Consider the following 26,457-nt stretch of genomic DNA (forward strand, 5'->3'; position numbering starts at 1 on the left):
CATATCACGAATGCTTGGTCCTGTTGGATTTGTGAGAATCTACTGAATCTACTGATACCTTGTTTCCCGTGTAACAATAAGAAATATACTCAAAACCTGGATTAATCTTTTTAGTCACATAGCACTACTATTATTCTGAACACTACTGTACAACATCCTCTTCAGCCCTGTGAAGTTTATATACAGTTTCATTTAGCATCAAATGTGCGTGAGTTATTTTCTTTCTCGCTGGCCTTTCATTTGTGTGACCACAGCACATTTAGTCACTTCATCTTTGTCACGTTTTTTACAACTGAGCTGCTGCAAAACAGTGAGTCAGCTTCAAACAGCAGAAACCTCTGACATTGCTCGGTGCTTATGTAGAACTGAAGGGAGTGGCAAGAGTGGAAGGCTACAGTGAGCCGTTTAGACATGCACACGAACCTTTGAAGTACATTCACATCTCTATAAAAATACATGAGGCTCGCAAGCCTGCGTGGCATACGTATAACACACTCGCCAGCGCACGCATTATTTCCTCAAACTGCGTCATCACGTCTGTCAAACAATAGAAGGCCTCCGTTCCTGTGAATGGAAGTGGGTGTTTGTGTGTGCATAGTTTGTCCTTTGCGCAAGATGTTGAGAGACTTTTGCTGCAAGCCTGACTTGGCTGACTCGCACAGTTGTGCAGTGAAACTCCCAATCTCCACCAGAGCTTCTATTTCAAGACAAAAAGCGGCGTCAGTGGTGTGCGGTTATGGACTCTGAGCAAGTTTTACAGAGGATCCTCATAGAGTCAAGTTCTGTTTGACTTTCCATTAAGGTACATGTAAATATTCATCTACAGTAGTCCCTCGCTATAACGCAGTTCACCTTTTGTGGCCTCGCAGTTTCGCAGATTTTTTTAGTCCAATTTTGCATGTTTTTTTTTTTTTTTTACAGCGCATTGTGTTCTGCGTCCTCATCAAGCAGGCCGGTCGCGGCACCGCGAAGGGAGAGTACGCGGATTGTGTTCTGCGTGTCTGTTTATAAGAATCTTCTTGCCCAGAAGAAAAAAGAGCGCCAACAACTACCCATAACTGTGTTCTTTACTCGGAAAAAGACACCTGCAGCGAGGTGTGACTCAGTGGAAAAAGGCGTGACATCGGCGCGGCGCCAGGACGAAGAGGCACGATCAGAGGAACTGTGAAATACTGGTCAGTCACTATTAATAATTTCTTATGTGTCCAACCTCGTAGGTTGATCGTTAAAATTAAATTTGTTAGTTCTAAAAACCATCATAATTACTTGTAGGAAAACGTTCTATTTTTATTTCTCAAACAAATGTTAGGGCCTGAAAACAGGTTGGTCTTATTTTTCTACTAAGGTTTGAACTTTGAGAGTGTTTACACACGAGAGAAAAGTGAGAAAATGCTAATGCCTGTTTGAGAAAAGTGTATAAAGTGTGTAGTGAGGGGTTTTACAGCCTTAAAACGTCTATAATAACTGTAAAAAATAACGCTGTCTATAACAACTGTAAAAAATAACGCTGACTACTTCGTTGATTTCGCTTATTGCGGTCTATTTTTAGAACGTAACTCCCGCGATAAACAAGGGACCACTGTACAGAAATAAAGTTGCTGCTTGTGAGGGAGTTTTTTTTTCACTGATAATCATGAATATATCATTACAATTTTGACAATTGTATCTGTGTCCTTTATTAGTCTGGACTTGGACTTGTAGTGAAGTCTCGAACTCTAACTCCAGCCTGACTTGAACCCTGATTTTCAGGACTCCTGACTTGACTTAGACTTGAGCATAAATAACTGGGGCTTGAGCTTAGACTCTGGAAGTATCTACCTTCTGACTCAGAAGCTGGAAATGAAGAGTTGGATTTTTATTTTGTGGGAATAATCATAATAATTTTGTATAAGGTGTTGATAGCAATATAAATGTAAATACTGTAGGGGCGCTTATGGTGGAGGGGTTTAGGCACGTACCACATACTGCAGAATACGGCTTGTAGCTCAGAAATAATACATCAAAACTACTGCACGGATTTTGATGAAATTTTCACCACAGATAGATATTAGGCCATGAAAGAATCCTTTAAATTTTGGAGGTGATCTGGATCTGGATTCTGGATCAAGTTTCACTTTATGTAGTCTTTGAAGGATTACATCAAAACTACTGCACGGATTTTGATGAAATTTTCACCACAGATAGATATTAAGCCATGAAAGAATCCTTTAAATTTTGGAGGTGATCTGGATCAAGATTTCACTTTATATACACTTTGAAGGATTACATCAAAACTACTTCACAGATTCTCACCAAATTTGCACCACAGATAGATATTAGGACATGGAAGACTCCAGTGAGTTTTGGAGGTGATCCAGATTGGCAGACTTCGGAAATCTCTGATTGCTCTTGTTTATATATATTACCAGGAGTATAAGAGTAGCTCCAAAACAAACTTTTTTTTTTTTTTAATGGAACAAAATTTCATTTTGGAACATACAGTGTCTTTTCTGTGTATAGTCTGTCTGATGCACAAACAGACAAATTGGATGACAGAGTAGATGAACTGTTTGTATTATTCTTGATGGTGTGAATCATTTTATTATTTAGTGCTTTATTTATGTTTTTATATACTTTTATTATGTTTTAATTTTAATTATTGCTATTAAGTGAGTAATAATTAACATTAACTAGTGGTAGTGTGTTGTTTGTATTCGGGGTGTGGACAAGCGGTTAGTGTGCTTGGTTTCGGTGCAGAATGTTCCTGGTTCAAACCCCACCCCTGTTACATATCTCCATGTAATGTGGAGTTGCATTGTGAATGCATTGTCATAATAATTGTGTCAAATCAACATGCAGATCTACCTTGGATCTGCCGTGGCTACCCCGAGTGAAAACAAGGGAGCAGCTTTACTAGTCTATTGTTTGTTTTGTTCTGTGAAGTACTTTTTCAGTGTTAACGTGCTATATGAACAAAATTAATCTTCTTATTATTATTACTGTTTTTTTGTTATTATATTATCTCTACATAGCTGACTGTGTCATGCTCTCTTGACATACATCGATTTGGTTTTTGAGTTTGCTGTCTGTTGCAAGGTAAAATTTGCCTGGCACTAATTGTCAAACTCATTCCCAGTTTGACAATTAGCAAATTTCTGAAGCAAAATTAATTTAGCAGGTTTTTACCAGGCTGAGGTAAACTGCACTAAAACTATAAAAATTACAAATGTTGCATTTCTGCGCAGCATTAAATATGGTGCCATTGTAAAGCCTGGACTCTCTCTCAGCTGACTTCCAGTGTCCTTGTTAATATTGTAGTTAAGTGTTCATATTTTAATAATAATCAAATGTTATGGGTAATTTTAAGCATAATTTCAAAAAATGAAAATCAAAAACATTTTTATTTATTTTTAGGACTTCTCATAGCCCACCTGCAGTACCTTCATATCTCACCAGGGGGCTACTGCACTTGGAAATCACTGGAACAATTACAAAAAAAATATTGAAACCTTAGCACACAATGTCCTCACTGTTATCACTTTGTGGTAAACATGGGAAACAGCCAACTGCTTCAGAGAATAAACTCTAACCATCTTGGAAGATGACAGTAAAACTGATTTAACTGGGAAAATGTTTGGGGAAACTACTCGGTCAGAGGTTTTAGGGAAAAGCAGCTCAGAGTAGATGAGAAAGAGGAAACCGGAGCAGGAAGAAGGAGTGGAAGAACTGGACCTGCGCTGTGTGGTGCGTTGAGGACATCCCACTCTGTAATTAGAATGGGTAACTCCCTCTGCTCTTCTGGGTGTGTGTCGGCATTCAGAGAGTCGGAGCCAGAGGACGCGGGGCTGAGCTTATCGCTCTTCACCACCAGTAAGACGAGAGAAAGCACAGGAAGACAGGCGAGGAAATGAGAAAACCTTGAGGAACTAGTAAAACTCTTGGTGAGAGGAACTTGAGAAAACTCTTTTAAGGTATTTAATTGGGTTTTAGTCCGTAACTGTATAAATGTTGTGGATACTCATTTCAGACACTGGAAAGAACTGTGTGTGCGGGTTTACTGCTGCTTGGTTCATGTTTTACCTCTGGGTGTTTTACAGGCTTTTGGGATTCTGCCCTGTGCAGTCAGAGATGCATCTCCCCCCGTCCGTGTCGTCCTCTGAGCCGTACCCTCAGCCCACACCGAAGTAACAGGAACCGAGGCATTGAAGGGTCACGGTTCTCAGCACATCAGAGACAGATTGTGGCTCACAGCGACAGTGCCCCTCCAACACTCCGATCCCACTCTTCTGCACTTTCCTCTGGTCTGGAGAGAAGATCATCCAGCGGGCCTCTGTGCTTTGTCAACCCCCTCTTTCTCCAGACCATACGCCATCGCCGCTGTGAAGAGGACTTGCCGCCAGATGTTGTCAAGTCCAATAACAATGTTGTGACTGCGGGCCAGTCATCTGAGCAGCCATTAGGCAGTAACCAGGGCAGCGACCAACACGGAGACGAGATCAAACTGAACGGTAAATCACGGCCTCCTCCCCCTCGCCCCCCTCCCCCTCGCTCAATGCCACGCCGGCGTCCTGCCCCACCCCCACCTGGACCACCACCAGCAGCTACCACTAAACCCACGAGTATGCCAGAGGCCATAGCTACAGCTGCAAAACAACGCCAGTCCTCCAGCAAGCGCCCAGCACCCCCTCGACCACCCATGGGTGCCAAACAAAGCAGCCCACCCAAGAATGCCAACTCGCCTACCTCTACTGCATCCAACCCTCCACCTCCGAGGCCTAAAAAACCTGATCTCGAATCTCACCGCTGCCACATTGCTCTGGATGATGAGACCATCGCTCGGGCTCTGTCCCATGCCAGGCTTCCATCTGGCAAGTTGCATCTGTCTGTCCCTGCTGATTTATTAGAGGAGAATGACGCCGGCACTCTGTCCAGCCTCAAACGAAAGACTTCCATGACTGAGGGGGGACGCCAGTGTCTCAGTGACTTGAGCATATCTACATCTTCTTCTGACTCCCTTGACTACTCACATTCCCCTGGGTTCTCTCTGGGCCAAGGCCCCAAGCCTTCACAACACCTCAATCAACAAGAACCCGTAGAGGACAGCAGTGACGAGGACGGGGATGTGGAGGAAGACGACGAGGACTACGGGGTCGGCTTGGAGACAGACCTGGAAATGCGCCTCCGTCCGCCTTTCAAATTGCGACGGCGAAAGGTTGGTGTGAGCCTGAGCGGGAAACCGTTTGTGATCCCCAGGGTGATAAAGGGACGCTTCCGCAAGGTGAGCGGGATGCTCAGCTCACTTATGACGCCGGAAAGACGGGCAGTGAAGAGAATCGCCGAACTGTCCAGGGACAAGCGGTCATATTTTGGTTCTCTGGTCCAGGAATACGTCACCTTTGTTCAGGAGAATCGGACCTGTCACACATCAGGGATGGATTTTTTGCAGACTGTCAGGCAGTTTATGACGCAGATGAAGGCTTACCTGCGCCAAAGCTCTGAGCTGGACCCTCCCCTGGAGTCGCTCATACCTGAGGAGCAGATCGGTAAGCGTTTAGGATGTAGTTACAAGCCATTTGTTGGTCGTGTGAGTGCATGCCCTGCTATTTGAAAAATTCCATTGCTCATGCAGGTGTGGGCGAGCAGATGTGGTCAGAGGATTTCATTAAATCTTTGACAGTGCAGCTCTGTGTTTGCATTTGATTTGAGAAACACAGAAGCACCCCTCTTGATTTTGCTCCATAAAACTTTTTCAGACTAGCGTCACTCCTCGAAAATGTTCGTGGCCACCGTTGGCATGGGAATCAGACATACTAGCTGAGCCGCTCTGTATTTGTCTATCTTGGTGCTGGTGTTGAGTTACAGAAATGCGCGTGCGGTGCCTCTGAGTTATTCCAGGCCTCCTCTCATTGACATGAGCTCACAGTTTGATGTCTAAAGCAGCGGCTGTGCAACATTCAACCTGTTTCTAAGTGTCTTACTCACAAACATTATCTGTGCACATATCCATAACGTGTCATGTGGACATGGGTCTGGATTCTAAAAGTGTCATTGCAATTTGAGATTTAATGCACAACCCACCCAAGCTCAGTTTTAAAATCCTTGTACAAAATGATTTCTACTCACTTGTTATGAACAGAGGTGCCACTCTTATCTGACTGCAAATATTAAAATATTGGGCTTCATGTAAGTGCCACTTATACCAATATATTCAATTATAAGTGGCACATTCACCAATCTTCTTGTATTTTGGGTTTTTTATGAGGTACGTTCAAAATGTTTGAGTGATCCAGACCTGTGGTTTGAATCATGTTCAAATACTTTGGTGTCATCTAAGTTTTCAGTTACTCACTTGAGTAACTGAAAATTATATTACTTTAAAGCTGTTGTAGTTTGAAAATTCTACATAAACGATACCTCGTAATTATGTTGACATTATCCTGTTTATCTCCCCAAATGTGAAATGTAGTGTGATTATAATTTTCCATAAGTACATGAATTTAAAATTCTTCTATTTTAGCTCCAGGACAGGAAACTTAATTCCACACGGATAAAATACCACTGTTAAAAGCTTATATTTGGATTTGGGCGATTGGAAGCTTGAAAACTCTGAACTTGTTTTTTTTTTTTCCTTTTTCCGATTCACACATTCTGGCTATGACTAGTGGTGTAATTTCTCCTCCTCCCTCTTCGTGTTTTTCTTCGTGTTTGTTGTCGTCGTAGTAGTGATATTGACCAGACATTTTCATGAATTAAAGGCACTTTAACGCATCACCTTCTTGTGTGTGGCCACTTGCCCAAAAGTTCAGTTCAAGGCCAAATATACTTCATTGTTTAGGTTTCTGGATAATATCAAAGTTATCTAAAACAGTTTTGCAGTCATCCTTCCCTGGTGAGAGCGTGATGATTGTTAAAATATAGCTTGCTGACTCGAGGCGCTCCGTCAAAGAGTCTGTTGATTTGAGTCGGATTATTGTGGACTTGAGTATTTACATGAATATGTAACTCCGTCTCTGTGCCCGTCTCACATCCTTTGTTCATTGTAAACAGCAACAGCAAAGCTTTGTTCAGAGAGGTGACCCATTCCAGTTGTGATAACAGACCACAGACTCGGCCTCTCATACAAACCTTCCCTCTTGGTTTTTGAACCTGTTACAACTTTTATAGAAAAAAAATAAAATTGTTAACTCAAAGGTTTACTTAGCACACTTGTAAAGTGAACCCGTCTAATAAATGAGCATCATTAAATTTTTCCAGAAAACCCAATGTGAAAAACAAGTGAGAAATGAGTCAGGATGTGGCCGTTGTCACGCTACAATCCGACAGAACGTATTAAAGGAAAAGAGAAGTGTAGCCGAGTCCTCCCAGTCGCAGTGTTTACAGAGCGGCTGAGAGGAAACCCCGTTTTACGGCTGCTACTCTCATGCCAAAGAAATGCTCTGGTTTAAACGCTGCATGTTTAATGTTTGGAGTGAAATAGTTTGAGGGCATTATGGTTAGAGGCCAAACCTTGAAAGCATCTGTCCTGGTTATAATGTTTAAAATTAGATTCTGTTTATAAAAGGAGGGGCGAGAGGCCGTCAACACGCCCTAAATTGTAGCTGCTTGAAAGCAAACATTCGAAGGATGTGAACAAAAGGAAGATCTGTCATGTCAGTGTTATAAATCAAAGGATCTTTCTGTTTCAGGTTGGGTTGGTATTTCTGTAGCCATTGAAATGCACACAAAGTGGCTGGGAAAAAAAATACTTATTTTTCAGTGTGTCAACTCACTGGGCGTCACTGCATCTCCTTTAGTGCACTGCAGTTGAGAAATATTTTCGGATTTTATATATATATATATATATATATATATATATATATATATATATATACACATACATACAGTGTTGCCACAGTTACTTTGAAAAAGTAATCCAATTACTGATTACTCCTTGAAAAAGTAACTTAGTTACTTTACTGATTACTCAATTGTATAAGTAACTAAGTTAGATTACTAGTTACTTTTTTAGTTACTTTCCCCAGCTGCCGACAACAACCCATGTCAACATGACAATGATGCCTGTTTTGCCAAAACTCACTTTATAGTCACCCTTTCTTGACTTCAATGAAAACAAATACTTGTTTTATAAAAAGTAAAATAAAGACCTCTTTCTTGACCTCATATTTAACTGTTGACAGCACTGTAACAGTAAAACTTGCAATTTCAATCCTACATTGTTTATAAATGTAACTATTAAATTCTAACATTTTAATTCTCTAAACATTTTACTTGTCGAAATTATTATTATTTTAAGCAGTATTAGTAGTTGTAGTACAAAACGGCTTCAAAACTGGACCTTTAATCTAGGGGTGTTGTGGGGGAGGGGGGCACATCCTTGCCCCACGCCCCCATTCCATCTGGATTCGCCCCTGCTTTGGCGTTTGAGCACAAAGAATGGATAACATTTATTTATGCAGAAAACAGGACCAGATTTACAGGTAAGAAAGTTTTATTGCGTTTTCACATCATGTGGTCCTCAGAAAGAGAGTTTAGGTGCATTTGAGTGGAAAACAGTGTTAGTTGTTGACGCGTCGCGGAGGATCAGCTGTTTTTAACGAGACGATACGGAGCAGCTCAGCTCAGAATTCTAAATAAAGGAGGGAAAAAAGTATAAAAATGTCTTTGTAAAGCTCAGTGCAGGTGTGCTGATCACCGCGCTTTAAGAGGTGAGGACGAGTCGAGCAGCTGCAAAAAAACGTGGATGAAAAGCTCACAGCTCGCTTAAAGTGGGACGTTCAGTCAAACCCCAACCTCCTGCCCACGGACCAAGTTTAATTGACCCACAATGAAAAATAATAGTAACGCACAGTGACATGGAGAAGTAACTTTAATCTGATTACTGATTTGGAAAGATTAACGCGTTAGATTACTCGTTACTAAAAAAAGTGGTCAGATTAGAGTAACGCGTCACCGGCATCACTGTATGTATGTGTGTGTATATATATATATATATATATATATATATACGAAGTCTGTTAGAAAAGTATCCGACCTTTTTATTTTTTCAAAAACCATATGGATTTGAATCACGTGTGATTGCATCAGCCAAGCTTGAACCTTCGTGCGCATGCGTGAGTTTTTTCACGCCTGTCGGTTGCGTCATTCGCCTGTGAGCAGGCTTTGAGTGAGGTGTGGTCCACCCCTCTCGTCTATTTTTTATTGCGAATAAATGTCTGAACGATTTGGAGCTTTGCTGCATCAATTTTTTTCCAGAAACTGTGAGAGACCTCCAGGTGGACACCGTTCAGAAAATTAATATGGCTTTCAGGGACGATTTTATGGGGATTATACAGATTAAGGAGTGATCCAGACGGTTTAAAGACCGCCCACAACTGCTGAGAGTGTGGCGTGCTGCCAGCCCCCATCGACAGGCTGACACCTCGCTGGAACAACCAGATCATTTCCAACGTGAAAGCTTTGTTGATCCGGGACCTCGTCTGAAGGCTGAAGATGTGGACATCAGCACTTTTTCGGTACATTCCACCGTTACAGGAGTTTTTTTTCATGGAAAGAAAAGTGGAGGGACGCGCCACAGAGTCGTTCATTACGCGGGACAAAACCACCTCGGTGTTGGTCTCACAGGACGGCTTAAAGGTGGATTTCAGACGGATTCCGGTTGCTTTTCAGTCGTGTGATTATCCGATTGTGATTGTGCATGAGCTGGACCTGCCCCAACATGTCCTGGAAGGCTTCATTACGGCGTTGCGTTGCGCCATGCGTCGCGGTGGAGCCGCTTCTCTTTCCATGACAAAAACTCCTGTAACAGTGGAATGTGCCGTTAATTTCTAAACTGGACGCTGTCTTGATCCGGTATGTTGTCTAACTAGCACAGGAATTGTGAAAAGAGTGGACATCAGCATTTTTTCAGCACATTGAGACAGACGTGCGGAGGAATTCCATCGCGGTGGAGCTGCATGGTGCAAAGCAACGCCATGATGAAGCCTTCCAGGACATGTTGGGGCAGGTCCAGCTCATGCACAATCACAATCAGATAATCACACGACTGAAAAGCAACCGGAATCCATCTGAAATCCACCTTTAAGCCGTCCTGTGAGACCAACACCGAGGTGGTTTTGTCCTGCGTAATGAACGGCTCTGTGGCGCGTCCCTCCGCTTTTCTTTCCATGAAAAAAACTCCTGTAACGATGAAATGTACCGAAAAAGTGCTGATGTCCACATCTTCAGCCTTTTTGTGAAAGTCAGACGAGGTCCCGGATCAACAAAGCCTTCACGTTGGAAATGATCTGGTTGTTCCAGCGGGGTGTCAGCCTGTCGATGGGGGCTGGGAGCATGCCGCGCTCTCAGCAGTTGTGGGCGGTCTTTAAACCGTCTGGATCACTCCTTAATCTGTGTAATCCCCATAAAATCATCCCTGAAAGCCATATTAATTTTCCGAACAGTGTCCACCTGGAGGTCTCTCACAGTTTCTGGAAAAAAATTGATGCAGCAAAGCTCCAAATCGTTCAGACATTTATTCGCAATAAAAATCCGACGAGAGGGGTGGACCACTGCTCACACAAAGCCTGCTCACAGGCGAATGATGCAACCGACAGGTGTGAAAAAACTCATGCATGCGCACGAAGGTTCAAGCTTGGCTGATGCAATCACACGTGATTCAAATCCATATGGTTTTTGAAAAAAATAAAAAGGTCGGATACTTTTCTAACAGACCTTGTGTGTGTGTGTGTATGTATATATATATGTATGTATATATATATATATATATATATGTATGTATATATATATATATATGTATGTATATATATGTATATATGTATGTATATACACTCAACAAAAATATAAACGCAACACTTTTGGTTTTGCTCCCATTTTGTATGAGATGAACTCAAAGATCTAAAACTTTTTCCACATACACAATATCACCATTTCCCTCAAATATTGTTCACAAACCAGTCTAAATCTGTGATAGTGAGCACTTCTCCTTTGCTGAGATAATCCATCCCACCTCACAGGTGTGCCATACCAAGATGCTGATTAGACACCATGATTAGTGCACAGGTGTGCTTTAGACTGCCCACAATAAAAGGCCACTCTGAAAGGTGCAGTTTTATCACACAGCACAATGCCACAGATGTCGCAAGATTTGAGGGAGCGTGCAATTGGCATGCTGACAGCAGGAATGTCAACCAGAGCTGTTGCTCGTGTATTGAATATTCATGTCTCTACCATAAGCCATCTCCAAAGGCGTTTCAGAGAATTTGGCAGTACATCCAACCAGCCTCATAACCGCAGACCACGTGTAACCACACCAGCCCAGGACCTCCACATCCAGCATGTTCACCTCCAAGATCGTCTGAGACCAGCCACTCGGACAGCTACTGAAACAATCGGTTTGCATAACCAAAGAATTTCTGCACAAACTGTCAGAAACTGTCTCAGGGAAGCTCATCTGCATGCTCGTCGTCCTCATCGGGGTCTCGACCTGACTCCAGTTCGTCGTCGTAACCGACTTGAGTGGGCAAATGCTCACATTCGCTGGCGTTTGGCACGTTGGAGAGGTGTTCTCTTCAACTCTATGCGAAGGAGATGTGTTGCACTGCATGAGGCAAATGGTGGTCACACCAGATACTGACTGGTATCCCCCCCAATAAAACAAAACTGCACCTTTCAGAGTGGCCTTTTATTGTGGACAGTCTAAGGCACACCTGTGCACTAATCATGGTGTCTAATCAGCATCTTGATATGGCACACCTGTGAGGTGGAATGGATTATCTCAGCAAAGGAGAAGTGCTCACTATCACAGATTTAGACTGGTTTGTGAACAATATTTGAGGGAAATGGTGATATTGTGTATGTGGAAAAAGTTTTAGATCTTTGAGTTCATCTCATACAAAATGGGAGCAAAACCAAAAGTGTTGCGTTTATATTTTTGTTGAGTGTGTGTGTGTATATATATATATATATATATATATATATATATATATATATATATATATATATATATATATATATATATATATACACACACGAGGTCTATTAGAAAAGTATCTGACCTTATTTTTTTCAAAAACCATATGGATTTGAATCACGTGTGATTACATCAGACATGCTTGAACCCTTGTGGGCATGCAAGAGTTTTTTCACGCCTGTCGGTTACGTCATTCGCCTGTGGGCAGTCTTTGAGTGAGGAGTGGCCCACCCTCTCGTCGATTTTTTTCATTGTTTAGGAATGGCTCAGAGACTGCTGCTTTGTTTGATCAAAATTTTTTAAAAACTAAGGCACAACTGAGTGGACACCATTCGATAAATTCAGCTGGTTTTCGTTAAAAATTTTAACGGCTGATGAGAGATTTTGGTCTGGTAGTGTCGCCGTAAGGACGGCCCACGGTGCCTGACGGCGATCTGCGCTTCGAGGCGGCAGCGTCTCGCCGTTTCAAGTTGAAAACTTCCACATTTCAGGCTCTGTTGACCCAGTAAGTCGTCAGCGAACAGAGAACTTTCAGAAGAAGTCGGCATGAGGAGTTTATTCGGACATTCCATTGTTAACAAACATTTTGTAGTGAAATAACGTGTGGGCAGAGTCGCATGTCGGGCCAGACCCGACCGTGGGGGGTCGCGACAGGAAAAACACCTCCGTTGGAAACCTTAACGGGCAAGTTGGAACATGCCCAAGCTGTTAAACAATTTCTCAGTTATTCACTTGTTGAAAGCCATCAAAAGCTGCCTGAATTTTACAAATGGTTTTCAACACGGAGGTGTTTTTACTGTCGCGGCGCACAGATTTGCGCGCACATCTTTCATTAAAAAATGTCTTTAAACAGTGGAATGTCTGCATAAAGTCCTCATGCCGGCCTCTTCTGAATCTTCTCTGTTCTCTCACGACGTCCTGGGTGAATTAAGCCTTAAATTAGGATGTTTTCAGGTCAAAACAGGCCGACGACGGCGCCTGGAAGCGCTGCGCGACGTCCCGCTCCATGGGAAGTCCTTACACCGACAGAAACACCCCATAATCTCTCATCAGCCATTAAACTTTTCACCGAAAACCATCTTAATTTCTCGAATAGTGTCCACTCGGATATTCCTCACAGGTCCAGAAAAATTTTTGATAAAGCAACGCGCGCCGTCTCGAGCAGCGTGTGAAACAAAGGAATTCAGCCGAGAGGGCTGGACCACATCTCACTCAAGGCCTGCCCACAGGGAAATGACGTCACCGACACGCGTGAAAAAACTCACGCATGTGCACGAGGGTTCAAGCTTGATTGGTGTAATCGTACGTCATTCAAATCCATATAGTTAAAAAAAAATAAAAGTGTTGGTTTCTTATCTAATAGACCTCCTGTGTATGTATATATATATATATATATATATATGTGTTTTGTGCCCGCAAACCTTATAAAAAGTCCTGCTGGCTTACGGTTGTCTTCCACCCCGTCAAGAGGCTGAAAAACCATGTTAGTAAAAATGGATCCCATTGCCTCTGCAAAGTTAGATTGGAGTTGGCAGCCAGTATTAAATGTTTAACTGGGGCCAGAGCTTCAGACACCTTTTCATAGAAGGGTGCTGGCATAACACAAGGTCAGACAGCCGCCTTAGGCACATAACATCAGTACTACCAGCATCGTTATCCATGTTGGCACCAGTGATGTTAGGATGTGACACTCTGAGGTCACAAACACTGTGAGTACTTGCAACCTCACCAGAAAGATGTGTTGGCATCAGAATAGAATTTATTGCCAAGTAAGTTCTCACATACAAGGAATTTGATCTGGTGTCGTTGGTGCATAAACAACAATAAAAGACAATACTTCTGTAAGAAGTATAGGAGCCAAATTGGCAAAGTTTACTGTCAAATAGATATAGTGGAATGGGGCTATGCGGGCCTGCAGATGAACAGTACAGGGATGATCAGTCTGTACTTTGTGGGAGTTGGGGGGTGAGGAGGCAGGGTTTATTTACAAGTCTCACTGCGGACAGAAAGAAGCTGTTTTTGTGTCTTGAGGTTTTCGTCCTGATAGACCTCAGCCGTCTGTCAGAAGGGAGGGTAGCAAAAAGTTTGTGACCTGGGTGAGAGGGCTCGCCCACTATCTTCTTTACTCGCCTCAGGGCCCTGGAGGTGTACAGGTCCTGAAGGGATGGCAGATTGCAGTCGATCACCTTCTCTGCTGTGTGGAGGATATGCTGGAGGTCTGCACCTTTCCTGAGCAGTTTCAGCAGCATACCAGACAGTGATGGTCCCATCCCATAGTGGCAACGGGGGGAATGGAAAAGCAAAATGTATAGTGCTCAAAATGCTATTGCTAAAATAACCAAACCAAACCAACAACTTGTATCTTGTGTATCATTGTTACAAATTCTACAGGTATGTCATGAATGGCACATGTCCTGATTGTGATTTTCACAGCAAATGCTCATTTTGTCTTAATACCAAATACTTTTGTAAACTCGTGAGCACACTAATCCAAAAATGAGGTGTGATCAGGCACAATGCTGGCATAGACCAGCAAACATCTGACTCTGTGTATGTCTCGTATTTACAGGGTGCAATGTACACCTTAAACAAGCAAGAGTGTAATTCGCACAAAGAGCCCCCACTCTTTATTTGTCAGAAATCATTGAAAACATGCTAAGTTTTGTTCGTTGCGCATTTCAAGGAAGAATGTGCTGAATTATGAATAACAGATGCGAGATGCCACTGTCAGTTACATGAAGACCAGATGCCCAGTAATGCTCACTTTCCAGACTGAACCTAATCAAGGCCAAAATACAGCCAGGATATAATTCTAGGTTCACAGGTATACACTCTAACGATCTGTACTGCATTTATTTTACGGGAAAATGTTGTTTCTCACAGCAAGGTAGCATCTGTAATTGTAAGAGTTGATGAGTGCTGAAAAAGTACGTGTCAGCGAGACGCCAAAATGCAGTGTTTTTATTGTTGCTACAGTCTCTGCGGCAAATAGAGCAGCTTTAGTTGTTTTTGCCATCTTCTGTTTCACAATAGTGACTGACTCACTGCAAAATATGACTCATTGTGTAGTTCAGAACTGAAGCATTCCTGCATCCACAGATGCTCTTATTCCCTTGAAAAATACCTGATTGTCATTTATTCTGTTGGTTCATGTCTCTGCCTGTGATTTCTCCTCCAGATCATGTGCTGGAGAAGGCCATGCACAAGTGCGTTCTGAAGCCCCTGAAGCGAGTGATTGAGGTGGCTTTACACGACTTCCAAGTGAGTGGAGACTTTCCTTGTGAAAAATGCAGAATTTGCAGAAAATAACTGGCAACTGTTCAGATAATGCTGAATGCTGACTTGTTTTAAATGCCCGTGTATGAGCACATATGTCCGTATCCTCCCCTGGTGCAAAGGAGCGCACAGCACATTGTGAGCATCAGTTTGTATGTAGTTTGCATCGGGTTTAGTTGTGGTTTTCATGCACAGGGTGCCCAGTCTTTTGCTGGTGTGCCCATGACCATGCTCGTCTCAAAATCAGTTGGGGTCCGGCACGTTGCTGGTGGATGATCATGAGGGCAAAAGTAATCTAAAGTCCAGTGCAGTGCATTTGTGTTATCGAAACAACATAACACTTCAACACACTTTTACATTTACATTTAAGGGTTCAGGATGCAGATACACTGTGCTTGTAAAAAGTCAAAGAGAAGTACAACACACTCATGGAAATATGCAAAACTTCACTTTACTGCTTCACCTCAGGGTGCTTGGGTGGCCACTGTCTGGTGGTGGGCTCTAACAGGTTAGCACTGATACATTAATTTGCTATAAAACATCTCATTCACTTCTGTTTTCTCAGTTCCAGTGTGCTGTGTGCGTGCTGCACTCTGGCTTAAAGCAGACAACAGATGACACGCCCTAAAAGCTCCTGTGCTTTGTGTTTCGGATCATGCCTGCCGACATAGGGCCCATAGAGTGGTCCACATCAGAGCAAACTAAAGTGTTGTGCTGTCTGCAGGTGAGCAGCGGAACATGGCAGCAGCTCAAAGAAAACTTGGCTCTGGCTAAGACCAAGAAGCCCCAGGAACTCGGAGTGGATGGCGCCATTCCGCCTGACCCCATGGCTATTGAGAGGATCCGCCAGAAGTTCCTGAACATGAGGAAGATGTATTCCCCTGAGAAAAAAGTGTCACTGCTGCTGCGTGTGTGTAAACTCCTATACACCATAATGCAGGATAATTCAGGTAGGAAAAATGTTCCATGGTTGCTTCAGTTACAGGAAAATCATTCCCAAATGTTTTCTGTTAATTCGGCCTTTGGAAGTCATTCTACCCCAGACACTCTCATTTTCAGATAAAGCTTGGTGGGGGTGGTGGCCAAGTGGTTAGTGCACCTGGTTTCAGTGCAGAAGGTTCACAGTTCAAGCACCACCCCCACCACATTTCTCCATGTAATGTAGAGTTGCATCAGGAAGGGCGTCCAACGTAAAACTTGTGCCTATTCAACATGCAGATCCACTTCGGATTTTTGCTGTGATGACCCTGAGTGCCAAAAAGTGAGCAGCCAAAGGGGCTTACATTTACGCACAATAAGAAGAATTAAATGGTTTTTAAGTACCACATTTCCTGGCATGTAAATCGCATCAGAGTACAAGTGTGGTGCTACTGCTTCATGCAGCAAGAAGCAAAATAAATTCACTCGGCACATTCTTTATTTATAAAGCAAACAGTGCATGGCATGAAGAAGTCTAGAATGAAGAACTTCTTGTGGTCATAGGTGAGGTAAATATGCAGTGCAATTAAATGTTAGAAAATCTGGAACATTATGTATTTATTTATTTATTTATAGCACAGATGATGCAGAAATAATGAAACCTAAATTTCAAATGGAATGTAGTGGAGAAAAAATGTGGCTACCATTTGGCTTTCATGTCTTCAACTCCTGATTTATTTGGATTGGGTGGTATGAGCCCTTCAGATCCCCCCTGTCCCCAAAGAGGCCTCCAGAAAGAGACAGTTTTTTGAGGGCTGAAATTGGACATCTTAAAAAACAAATTAGCTTATGAAATTGAAATGACTTAATGTGCCAGTGACTCCCCATCGACTTCGACTGATTGTCTGCTTTGGAACAAGTTCCAATAATTTGCAAAATTTCAGTGGGTAGTTGCGAAAAGGTTTGGGATAGTCAGAGATGAAGAAAGTAGACAGCAGTACAAGGAAATGCAGCGTAAGGCGAAAAGAGAAGTGGCAAAAGCGAAGGAAAAGGCATATTGTGAGCTGTACAAGAAGTTGAATAGTAAGGAAGGAGAAAAGGACTTGTATCGATTGGCCAGACAAAGGGACAGAGCTGGAAAGGATGTGCAGCAGGTTAGGGTGGTAAACGATGCACATGGTAATGTGCTGACAAGCGGGGAGTCTGTGTTGAGAAGGTGGAGGGAATATTTTGAGGAGCTGATGAATGAAGAAAGTGAGAGAGTAAAAGCTGGATGATGTGGTGAGAGTAAGTCAGAAGTGAGGGCAGCTATGAAGAGGATGAAGAGTAGAAAGGCAGTTGGTCCAGATGACATTCCAGTGGAGGCATGGAAATGTCAAGGAGAGATGGCAGTGGAGTTTCTAACCAGATTGTTTAATAAAATCTTGGAAAGTGAGAGGATGCCTGAGGAGTGGAGATGAGGTGTGCTGGTTCCTATTTTTAAGAACAAGGGTGAGGTGCACAGCTGCAGTAACTACAGAGGCATAAAGTTGATCAGCCACAGCATGACGTTATGGGAAAGAGTAGTAGAAGCTAGGCTTAGAAAACAGGTGAAGATCTGTGAGCAGCAATATGGTTTCATGCCGAGAAAGTGCAATACAGATGCAATGTTTGTTCTGAGAATACTGTTGGAGAAGTATAGAGAAGGCCAAAAAGAGTTACATTGTGTGTTTGTGGACTTATAAAAAGCTTATGACAGGGTGCCAAGAGAAGAGTTGTGGTATTGTATGAGGAAGTCTGGAGTGGCAGGGATGTATGTTAGAGTAGTGCAGGAAATGTACAAGAATAGTGTGACAGCGGTATGATGCGCACTAGGAATGGCAGACTCATTCAAGGTGAAGGTGGGATTACACCAAGGATCAGCTCTGAGTCCTTTCTTGTTCGCAATGGTGATGGACAGATTGACAGATGAGATTAGACAGGAGTCGCCATAGACTATGATGTTTGCAGATACATTGTGATCTGTACTGACAGTAGAGAGCAAGTTGCGTCTAGCCTGGAAAGGTGGAGATATGCTCTGGAGAGCAGGGCTGAAAATGTTGAGATTCTCTTTGGGAGTGACGAGAAGGGACAGGATTAGGAATGAACATATCAGAGGGACAGCTGAGGTGGGACGGTTTGAAGACAAAGTCAGAGAGGTGAGATTGAGATGGTTTGGACATGTGCAGAGGAGGGACCCAGGGTATATAGGGAGAAGGATGCTGAGGATGGAGCCACCAGGCAGGAGGAGAAGCGGGAGGCCAAAGAAGAGGTTTATGGATGTGGTGAGGGAGGACATGCAGGTGGTTGGTGTGACGGAGGAAGATTCAGAGGACAGAGATGGAAACGATTAATCTGCTGTGGCGACCCCTAACAGGAGCAGCTGAACGAAAAAGAAAGAAGTTGAGGGCGGTACCACAGCAACAAATGGCACCTGATTAAAAAACAAACAAACAAAAAAACAAACAAAAGACAGTTGATTGAAATCTGATGAGAACACATTGAGATATCCCCCCCTCCCCCCCCCCCCCAAAAAAAACACTGAATTTCTTGCATTACCGATCCACTTGTATTGATCGGTAAACCTGCATCGTAATCGTATTCATTGTTTTTTCTCTGACAAAGTGTGTGTGTTGTTTGTGTGTGTGTGTGTGTGTGTGGTTAAAAACAAAACAAATAGTTTTTTAAGTTTTCTGTACAAATTTAATGGGGGGCTTTTAACACCTGGCAACTTTGAAATTGGTCCTTTACTAGTGTAATAAACACAGTTGCACAAAAAAATCTAAGCTTAAGGGTAAGGGCCTGTGTCCAGAAAGCCCCCCCCCCCGCCCTTCTTTTTTAAATTGAGTACCAACAGCTTTTTTGAATTACTTCCCAGAAGAACGACCGCATGCAGAGCTGCCTGGAGGAAAGGCACCACACCACACCCAGTGTCTTTTTTTCAGAGCACACTGGGTTTTTGCCACCCACCCCCCACGACTTACAGTTGACGTTTTTTGTTTTGTTTTTTTGAAGAGTTCAGTCCTTGTCAGTTTGACGACCTCTGTTCTCTCTTTGATCTGTGTGCTTTCAGGGAGGATGTACGGCGCTGATGACTTTCTGCCCATGCTGACTTATGTGGTAGCTCAGTGCGACATGCCTCAGCTGGACACGGAGATCCAGTACATGATGGAGCTGCTGGATCCGTCACTGCTACACGGAGAGGGTATATCCTATTTCCGCCGGGTTCAGGTGTTCATCCGGGTACACAAGTTACCGCTTCTCACGACAAGATGCAAGAAATAAAAGTGGCTACACACACCTCAAAACACCGCAAACACACCTGTTTTCACATGTTGGTCTTAAGCGGCAGATGGTAAACAGTTATTTTAACTTTTAATGAGGAGGAAAGACGGACAGCAAGAGATGGATTATTTAAGTGCTGGAAGTCACCTGGTTTTAATCGGGTTAATGTGAATGACATGGTCATACAGTAGCCTATCTGATGACGGATGTTATTCGAACACAAAAGACCTGGACTTTTGCTCTCCTGCAAAGATTTTGTCATCACCAGCTGTTGGCTCTGTCCAGGGACTACATGACTCCAAAAAGTCTTACAAAACATCACTTGACCTTGCAGTTTCTGGACTCGCGTCAACAGAAGCCCATAATTTTTTCACAGCTGTCATGGAAGCCTTGGTGGCTTCCCTCACAAGTCTCCTTCCACCACAGCCACTCAATTTTTAAGGGCCCCTTCACACATAGTACAAATAAGTACAACTCAGGGTGACTCACGGCGAATCAGCTGGTATGAGCGAAACATGGTAACACTGTGCCGAAGGGCAGGCGTGCATGATAACGGTGTGATGGTTTCTGCACATGACGGTGTCTTTCAAACACAGTGTGAGCAGTTGCACCGCATCACGCCACTGATGTGGAGAACAATAAAATAAAAACCAGGTGTATAATTAGTGAATATCACTAGGTTGATATAAATAATACATAAAAGGGGATGCAATATAGAACCCTGTGGTTAAATAACCCTGATTTAAAAAAAAAAAAATTTCACTCACGGGATTCAAACCCATAAGCTCTGATTACCAGACAAAAACCTTACCACTGAGCTACCATTGCTGTCCTGTGAAAGGTGCAGGAAAACACCTGATATCAAGAAGGACCTTTAAAAACAAAAACCACACACCATATAAAAACACCGCATTTTATTGAGTCCCTCTTATCAAGTGGGAAATACAAGTATGAACCGTCTGTTCTTCTGTAGATGACCCATGGTCACAGACGTACAGTCATGAAATGACTGAGAAGTGATGAATGAATGAATGAGAAGCAGGGCGCTCTTCTCATGTCCACATCTACTGGCGGTGTGTCCAGCCCGCCCCACGCGTATGTCCTGCGGAAGGTGCACCGCAGGACAGACACCAAGTCATGTGGAACAGAGCTTACGTGGGTCATGTGACATTCAAATCGCTGCTGCGTGGTATGATCTGATGGTCCAGACCACCTGGGGCAGCCTGTCAATGTGCGCGCGCTGGCTGCAGCCCATTGCAACAGCCCATTGCAACAGTGATGTATGTCCATGTGAGGACAGCAAGCAGACACACATGCATCACAGTGGACAGTTGTTAGTTCATGCCCATCCAAACACAGTACGTGTTCCCAAACCATGACATCCAGATCCACAGATTACCACAGCTGCTCCTGTGGGCGCACACACCCCGTCAGTTCAGCACACACACCAACGTGTCACTGTCTGTTTGCAAAGCCACACTCGTGGGAGCACTTAAACAAATTTCACATCCACCTCGACAGTAATTGTCTGCTGACTGTTGTTGTGCTAATAGTGCGAATGGCCACACATTTTCTAAGTGCCAAGCAAGCAGTGTTAGATGTTCGTGTGTGTCACCTGGAAATTGGCGGACACCTGCTGTGGGAGGATTCAATGGGCTCTCACAGCGCACACTCTGTCTTTCAGCCGCTGGTGTGCGCAAATAGTTGTAGCAACAGGTGGGCGAGGTGTTGGAAGCAGCTACGATTTTACATGTTTTGCATACAATTCTTGCTTCATGCGCAATTCATGCGCAGTTCAACCAAATTCGTACTATGTGTGAAGGGGCCCTAAGGACTGCAGACTTGACATAGATTAATCGATTAATTAGAGTTCCATACTGTTTGTATTTCTTAGTGATTGATGTAAATGAAGTTTGAGACATAATCAGTTACTTGGAAATGTTTGTGTATGTCACCTGACTTGTGTCCAGGAAACTGTCTGTAAAAGTGATGATTTAATCCTTATATTTAGAATAAAATGTGCCCACCCCAACTTTTTTTTTTAGAATGAAGTTCAAATGGACTAAACGCGTTGAAAGGGGTAATCCAGCCACAGTGAACAGGGGCTGCTCTTTTTACCGCACCAGTATTGAAATGAACACAGTTACCGTGTTAAAAAAGGAGTCATCGTGACACAAAAATCACACTTTTATAAACTTTGCATTTGCTGTATTTGCCCCACGAGAAATTCTGTCTGAAGAAGGGGTGGGCCAATGAATGAGCATTGCCAATAGTACGTTTGTTGGAATGCCTATTTTAGTAAAATATCAATTTGTGATTTCATCACAAATACAAAATAAATCACAAATAACTTAACCGTTTGTTTGTTTTTTTGTTGTTGTTCTTTTGTCATTCTTTAAATGTGTTCCTTGGAATTTAATATAATTTTGGGTGTGCATTTAACCAACTTTCTTCAAAAAAATGGGGTGGGCTGGTGCTGTAGTGGGCGAATATGGTAATAGGCGGCTCAGTTGCGCTCCGAACCGTAAAGGGCGGTCTGTTTGGATCAACCATGATTTTAATAATCTTGCCATTTCTTAAAAAAAAAAAAACCCAGCCTGTTTATTTTGAATGCATCTGTTGTTTCCCATGCACTGATGGACCCACCCTCACACAGCAGGAGGTCTGAATCCAAAAAACAAAGTTCTCGCCTTCGTGAAGATATATGCCGTGTGACTGGTTGCCTGCAAATGTGCTATAGTTGCGTCGCAGTCACTCTGTGTGAAAACCTCTGATTTTAAACTTAAAAGCTAGCTTAAAAGATGCTGCCCCTCAGAGGGAGGGAAATAAAAAAAACCTCACAGACACAGAGTCAGGGAGCTGCTGCGGCGCCAGGGTTAAAGAACCACATGTGGTTCTGAACCCCTGTCCTACAGGACTGTCTTGGTGGCTTTTCTCACTCCTCCTTCTTGCACGGTCACTCAGTTTTTTTTTGTTTGTTTTTTTTTTTTTAACTGCCTCCTCCATACGTAATACAAGCTGTCTTTTTATCTCAGGGGGTTACTACCTGACCAGTGCCTACGGCGCTATGGCCCTCATCAAGAACTTCCAGGAGGAGCAGGCAGCCAGGGTGCTGAGCTCTGAGGCCAGAAACACATTGCATCAGTGGCACCGCCGGCGCACCGCCCAGCGTTCAATACCCTCTGTGGACGACTTCCAGGTATCACGTCTGACCTGAACCCACCCTGTCCACCAAGCAGTGAGTCCAAGTTCAATTCAGTTTGATTTGCACAGCCCAAATTCTCTGAATGTCTCAATGGGTTTTTACATTGTCAAAAAATGTGGGACACACGCTTGACTTTGAAGTTCTTCACTCAAAGAGGACAAATCCATTAGAGACGCATGAAACAATACTTTTCAGAGACCAGGTCCAGATGTTACTCAGGGGAGAAGGACCTCATCGAGGAAAAGCACACACTCCTCCTGAAGAAGACAACCTCGGTCCATTGAGATTGGACATCGAAGCAAGGCTGGAATTGTCTAAATTCCAAACAAATCCAAACATCACTCTTGGCATCAGAGAGTGCCTGAGAAACGCTTGACTCTTGAGGAATCTTTCCAATGTGTCCACTAATGACCTCACTAGTGTTTGTTAGATGACGCCCTCTACTGTTACTCACTAGAACTGCATGATAGAGTTTCATAGCTGTTTCTATCCTGTTTGCTTCTTTGTGTACCTTGTGTATGTATACGAGGTCTGTTAGAAAAGTATCCGACCTTATTATTTTTTTCAAAAACTATATGGATTTGAATCACGTGTGATTACATCAGACATGCTTGAACCCTCGTGGGCATGCAAGAGTTTTTTCACGCCTGTCGGTTACATCATTCGCCTGTGGGCAGTCTTTGAGTGAGGAGTCGCCCACCCTCTCGTCGTTTTTTCATTGTTTAGGAATGGCTCAGAGACTGCTGCTTTGTTTGATAAAAAAATTTTCAAAAACTGTAAGGCACAACTGAGTGGACACCATTCGATAAATTCAGCTGGTTTTCGGTAAAAATTTTAATGGTTGATGAGAGATTTTGGTCTGGTAGTGTTGCTTTAAGGACGGCCCATGGCACCTGACGGCGATCTGCGCTTCGAAGCGGCAGCGTCTCGCCATTTCAAGTTGAAAACTTCCACATTTCAGGCTCTGTTGACCCAGTTAGTCGTCAGAGAACAGAGAACTTTCAGAAGAAGTCGGCATGAGGAGTTTATTCGGACATTCCATTGTTAACGGACATTTTTTAATGAAAGAACGTGCAGGCAGAGTCGCATGTCGGGCCGGACCCGACCGTGGGGGGTCGCGACAGGAAAAACACCTCCGTTGGAAACCTTAACGGGCAAGTTGGAACATGCCCAAGCTGTTAAACAATTTCTCAGATACTCACTTGTTGAAAGCCATCAAAAGCCGCCTGAATTTTACAAATGGTTTTCAACACGGAGGTGTTTTTCCTGTCGCGGCACACACAGTTTCACCGAGTCGTCACGGAAACGACTCGGCGAATTTGCGCGCACGTCTTTCATTACAAAATGTCCTTAAACAGCGGAATGTCCACATAAAGTCCTCATGCCGTCCTCTTCTGAATCTTCTCTGTTCTCTCACGACGTCCTGGGTGAATTAAGCCTTAAATTAGGATGTTTTCAGGTCGAAACAGGCCGACGACGGCGCCTGGAAGCGCTGCGCGACGTCCCGCTCCGTGGGAAGTCCTTACAGCGACAGAAACACCCCATAATCTCTCATCAGCCGTTAAACTTTTCACCGAAAACCAGCTAAATTTTTTGAATAGTGTTCACTCGGATATTCCTCACAGGTCCAGAAAAAATTTTGATAAAGCAACGCGCGCCGTCTCGAGCAGCGTGTGAAACAAAGGAATTCAGCCGAGAGGGCGGGACCACATCTCACTCAAGGCCTGCCCACAGGGAAATGATGTCACCGACACGCGTGAAAAAACACACGCATTCTTATCTAATACACCTCGTATTTGTGAACATTTTTGTTTGTGTCATTGTACCAAACCTGACCACTGGATTGTTTTGTTTTTTTCTCCCCCCCCCCCCCATAGAATTATCTCCGTGTGGCCCTGCTTGAAGTGGACACAGGCTGCACAGCCAAAACCCTGCAAGTCCACCCTTACTCCACCACAGAAGAAGTCTGCTCACTGTGTGCATTCAAATTCAAGATCCCCGACCCCGAGAATTACGCACTGTTTCTGTTCAGTCAGGACACCAGCCAGCAGCTCGCCCCAGACACACACCCTCAGCGAATCAAAGCTGAGCTCCTCAGCCGACCGCTCGCACAGACTTTCCACTTTGTCTACAGGACGATACCAAACCTCAACCTCTGCATGCCTGCTGTCACCCACAGCAGAAACTCTCCAAAGACAGCGTGACACCTCAAAGAGCTTGATCTCAAAAGACAGAAATAACATTCTTTTTTTTCCATCAGTTTGTACCTGTAAAGCTGAATCTTAGCATTTTGATGTGGATATTTAATGTGTGAGTGTTTTCTATTATTATTATTATTATTATTATTATTCCCCCTTTGGAAATGATAAAGAGATGTAGTACTTTTTGTGATAAACCACAAATTGGGAGGAGGATGAGGTCTGGAAAGTGCCAAGAGTGTAGTTGAGATCTGATCAGAAAATGTCTAATTAATTCAAGTTGAAAAATTTGGTGCGTATCTGATTTGCCTTAGTTGTATCGTTAGTGCAGATTTTTGGACTGTGTACAGAAACAGATTTGCAGGATAACAGGTTAAGTTTCGTCTTGTTCGTAAGTGGAAAGTTATTAAGATTACTGGACACGTCAAGGTCACATATACAAGTATATTGTATTATATTTAAATGCTGTATTGAAAGTTATTCAAATGGATTGGAACACAATTTGAAAAATCTGTCATCAAATTGTTCCAAATGAAAATGTTAATGCTGAAACATTAACAAGGAAAAGACTAATGTTTTGTAAAGGAATATGTGTTGCTTTTTTTTTTTTTTTTTCGCTACAGTTGCTGGCCAATTGTAGCTCACATTTCATTTGAGAAATATTTTTATACTCAGATATAACTGTGCATCCCAAAAGTTTGTTTGTTTTTTATTAATAGTTTTGTATTGTGCTCAATACTGGACCACTTTTCCCAACCAAATGTATTTGAAAGCAACACTGTTACCATTGACTGAAATTATATGAAATTTGTGTGTATATATTTAAAAAAATATTTTTAAATGAAGCCTTTATCGACAGGATTTATATTTTTATATATATATACCTGTAACATCAAAGACAGATCAGGTAAAGGACTGACTGTGTGTACGTGTGCGCGCCCACATGGTCAATGTGTATGCAGTATCTTGACACACACTTTGTGCGTCAAAGTCTGACACATTTCAATAGTTTGACTTTGCTGCATGCTTGAAGCCAGACGGAAGTGGAGCGAAACAAAACACTGATGAGGCTTTAATAATTGTTATTTAATAGCCACACAGAGCTCCTGCAGGTTTAAAACTGTTGAAAATCCTTGATTAATCATGTTTTTCATCCAGATTTTAATGTTCAACAACCAAATTTAAAACTGAAATGTTCCAGGATCCAATAAGATTAAAGCAGTAAAGGGGTCATATTGTGCCAAATCACTTTTTTACATTTTTGTGTTTAATGTTTAATGTTCAACATCTCCAACATGCTACAAATTTTTTTTTGTTTTTTTTTTTGTTTTTTGCATATTTTCTCCTGATTTAAGGAGAATTTATATGTCAGCTTGTTAAACACCTCTGTGACATATGTAAAAGTAAAAAAAAACTCCTCCCCGTCGGATCCTTCCTCCATAGCCCAGAATTACAGCTGTATTCCAAAATATACATTTTGTAGTGCAACAGTAGATTATGCTCAGTATGTTCGTGATACCAAGTTTAAGTTCATAAACTGCACAGTTTATTCTTGTACATAAAAATATTTCTGGAACTGTTGAGTGAATTTTTTTCTCCATTGCTTAGAT

General features: G+C 42.8%; 1 protein-coding gene across 3 annotated transcripts in view; it reads left to right on the top strand.

Annotated features, from left to right (window-relative positions):
• LOC117525860 (ras and Rab interactor 2-like) overlaps window positions 1-25,543 on the top strand; it is a 64,907-nt gene extending 39,364 nt beyond the window's left edge. For 2 of the 3 annotated variants that reach the window (XM_034187792.1, XM_034187791.1), the window contains exons 8-13: window positions 4,077-5,522; window positions 15,126-15,208; window positions 15,948-16,173; window positions 19,233-19,364; window positions 22,480-22,643; window positions 24,527-25,543. In XM_034187792.1, the coding sequence (XP_034043683.1) occupies window positions 4,077-5,522; window positions 15,126-15,208; window positions 15,948-16,173; window positions 19,233-19,364; window positions 22,480-22,643; window positions 24,527-24,853 (2,378 nt within the window). In that variant the 3' untranslated portion in view covers window positions 24,854-25,543. Of the gene's footprint in view, window positions 1-4,076; window positions 5,523-15,125; window positions 15,209-15,947; window positions 16,174-19,232; window positions 19,365-22,479; window positions 22,683-24,526 lie in introns of all 3 variants that reach the window. The other variant, XM_034187793.1, reaches the window with a different exon arrangement.
• Window positions 25,544-26,457: the final 914 nt, after the last annotated feature.

Source organism: Thalassophryne amazonica, chromosome 15 (genome assembly GCF_902500255.1).
Source record: "Thalassophryne amazonica chromosome 15, fThaAma1.1, whole genome shotgun sequence".
Classification (NCBI taxonomy): Eukaryota; Metazoa; Chordata; class Actinopteri; order Batrachoidiformes; family Batrachoididae; genus Thalassophryne; species Thalassophryne amazonica.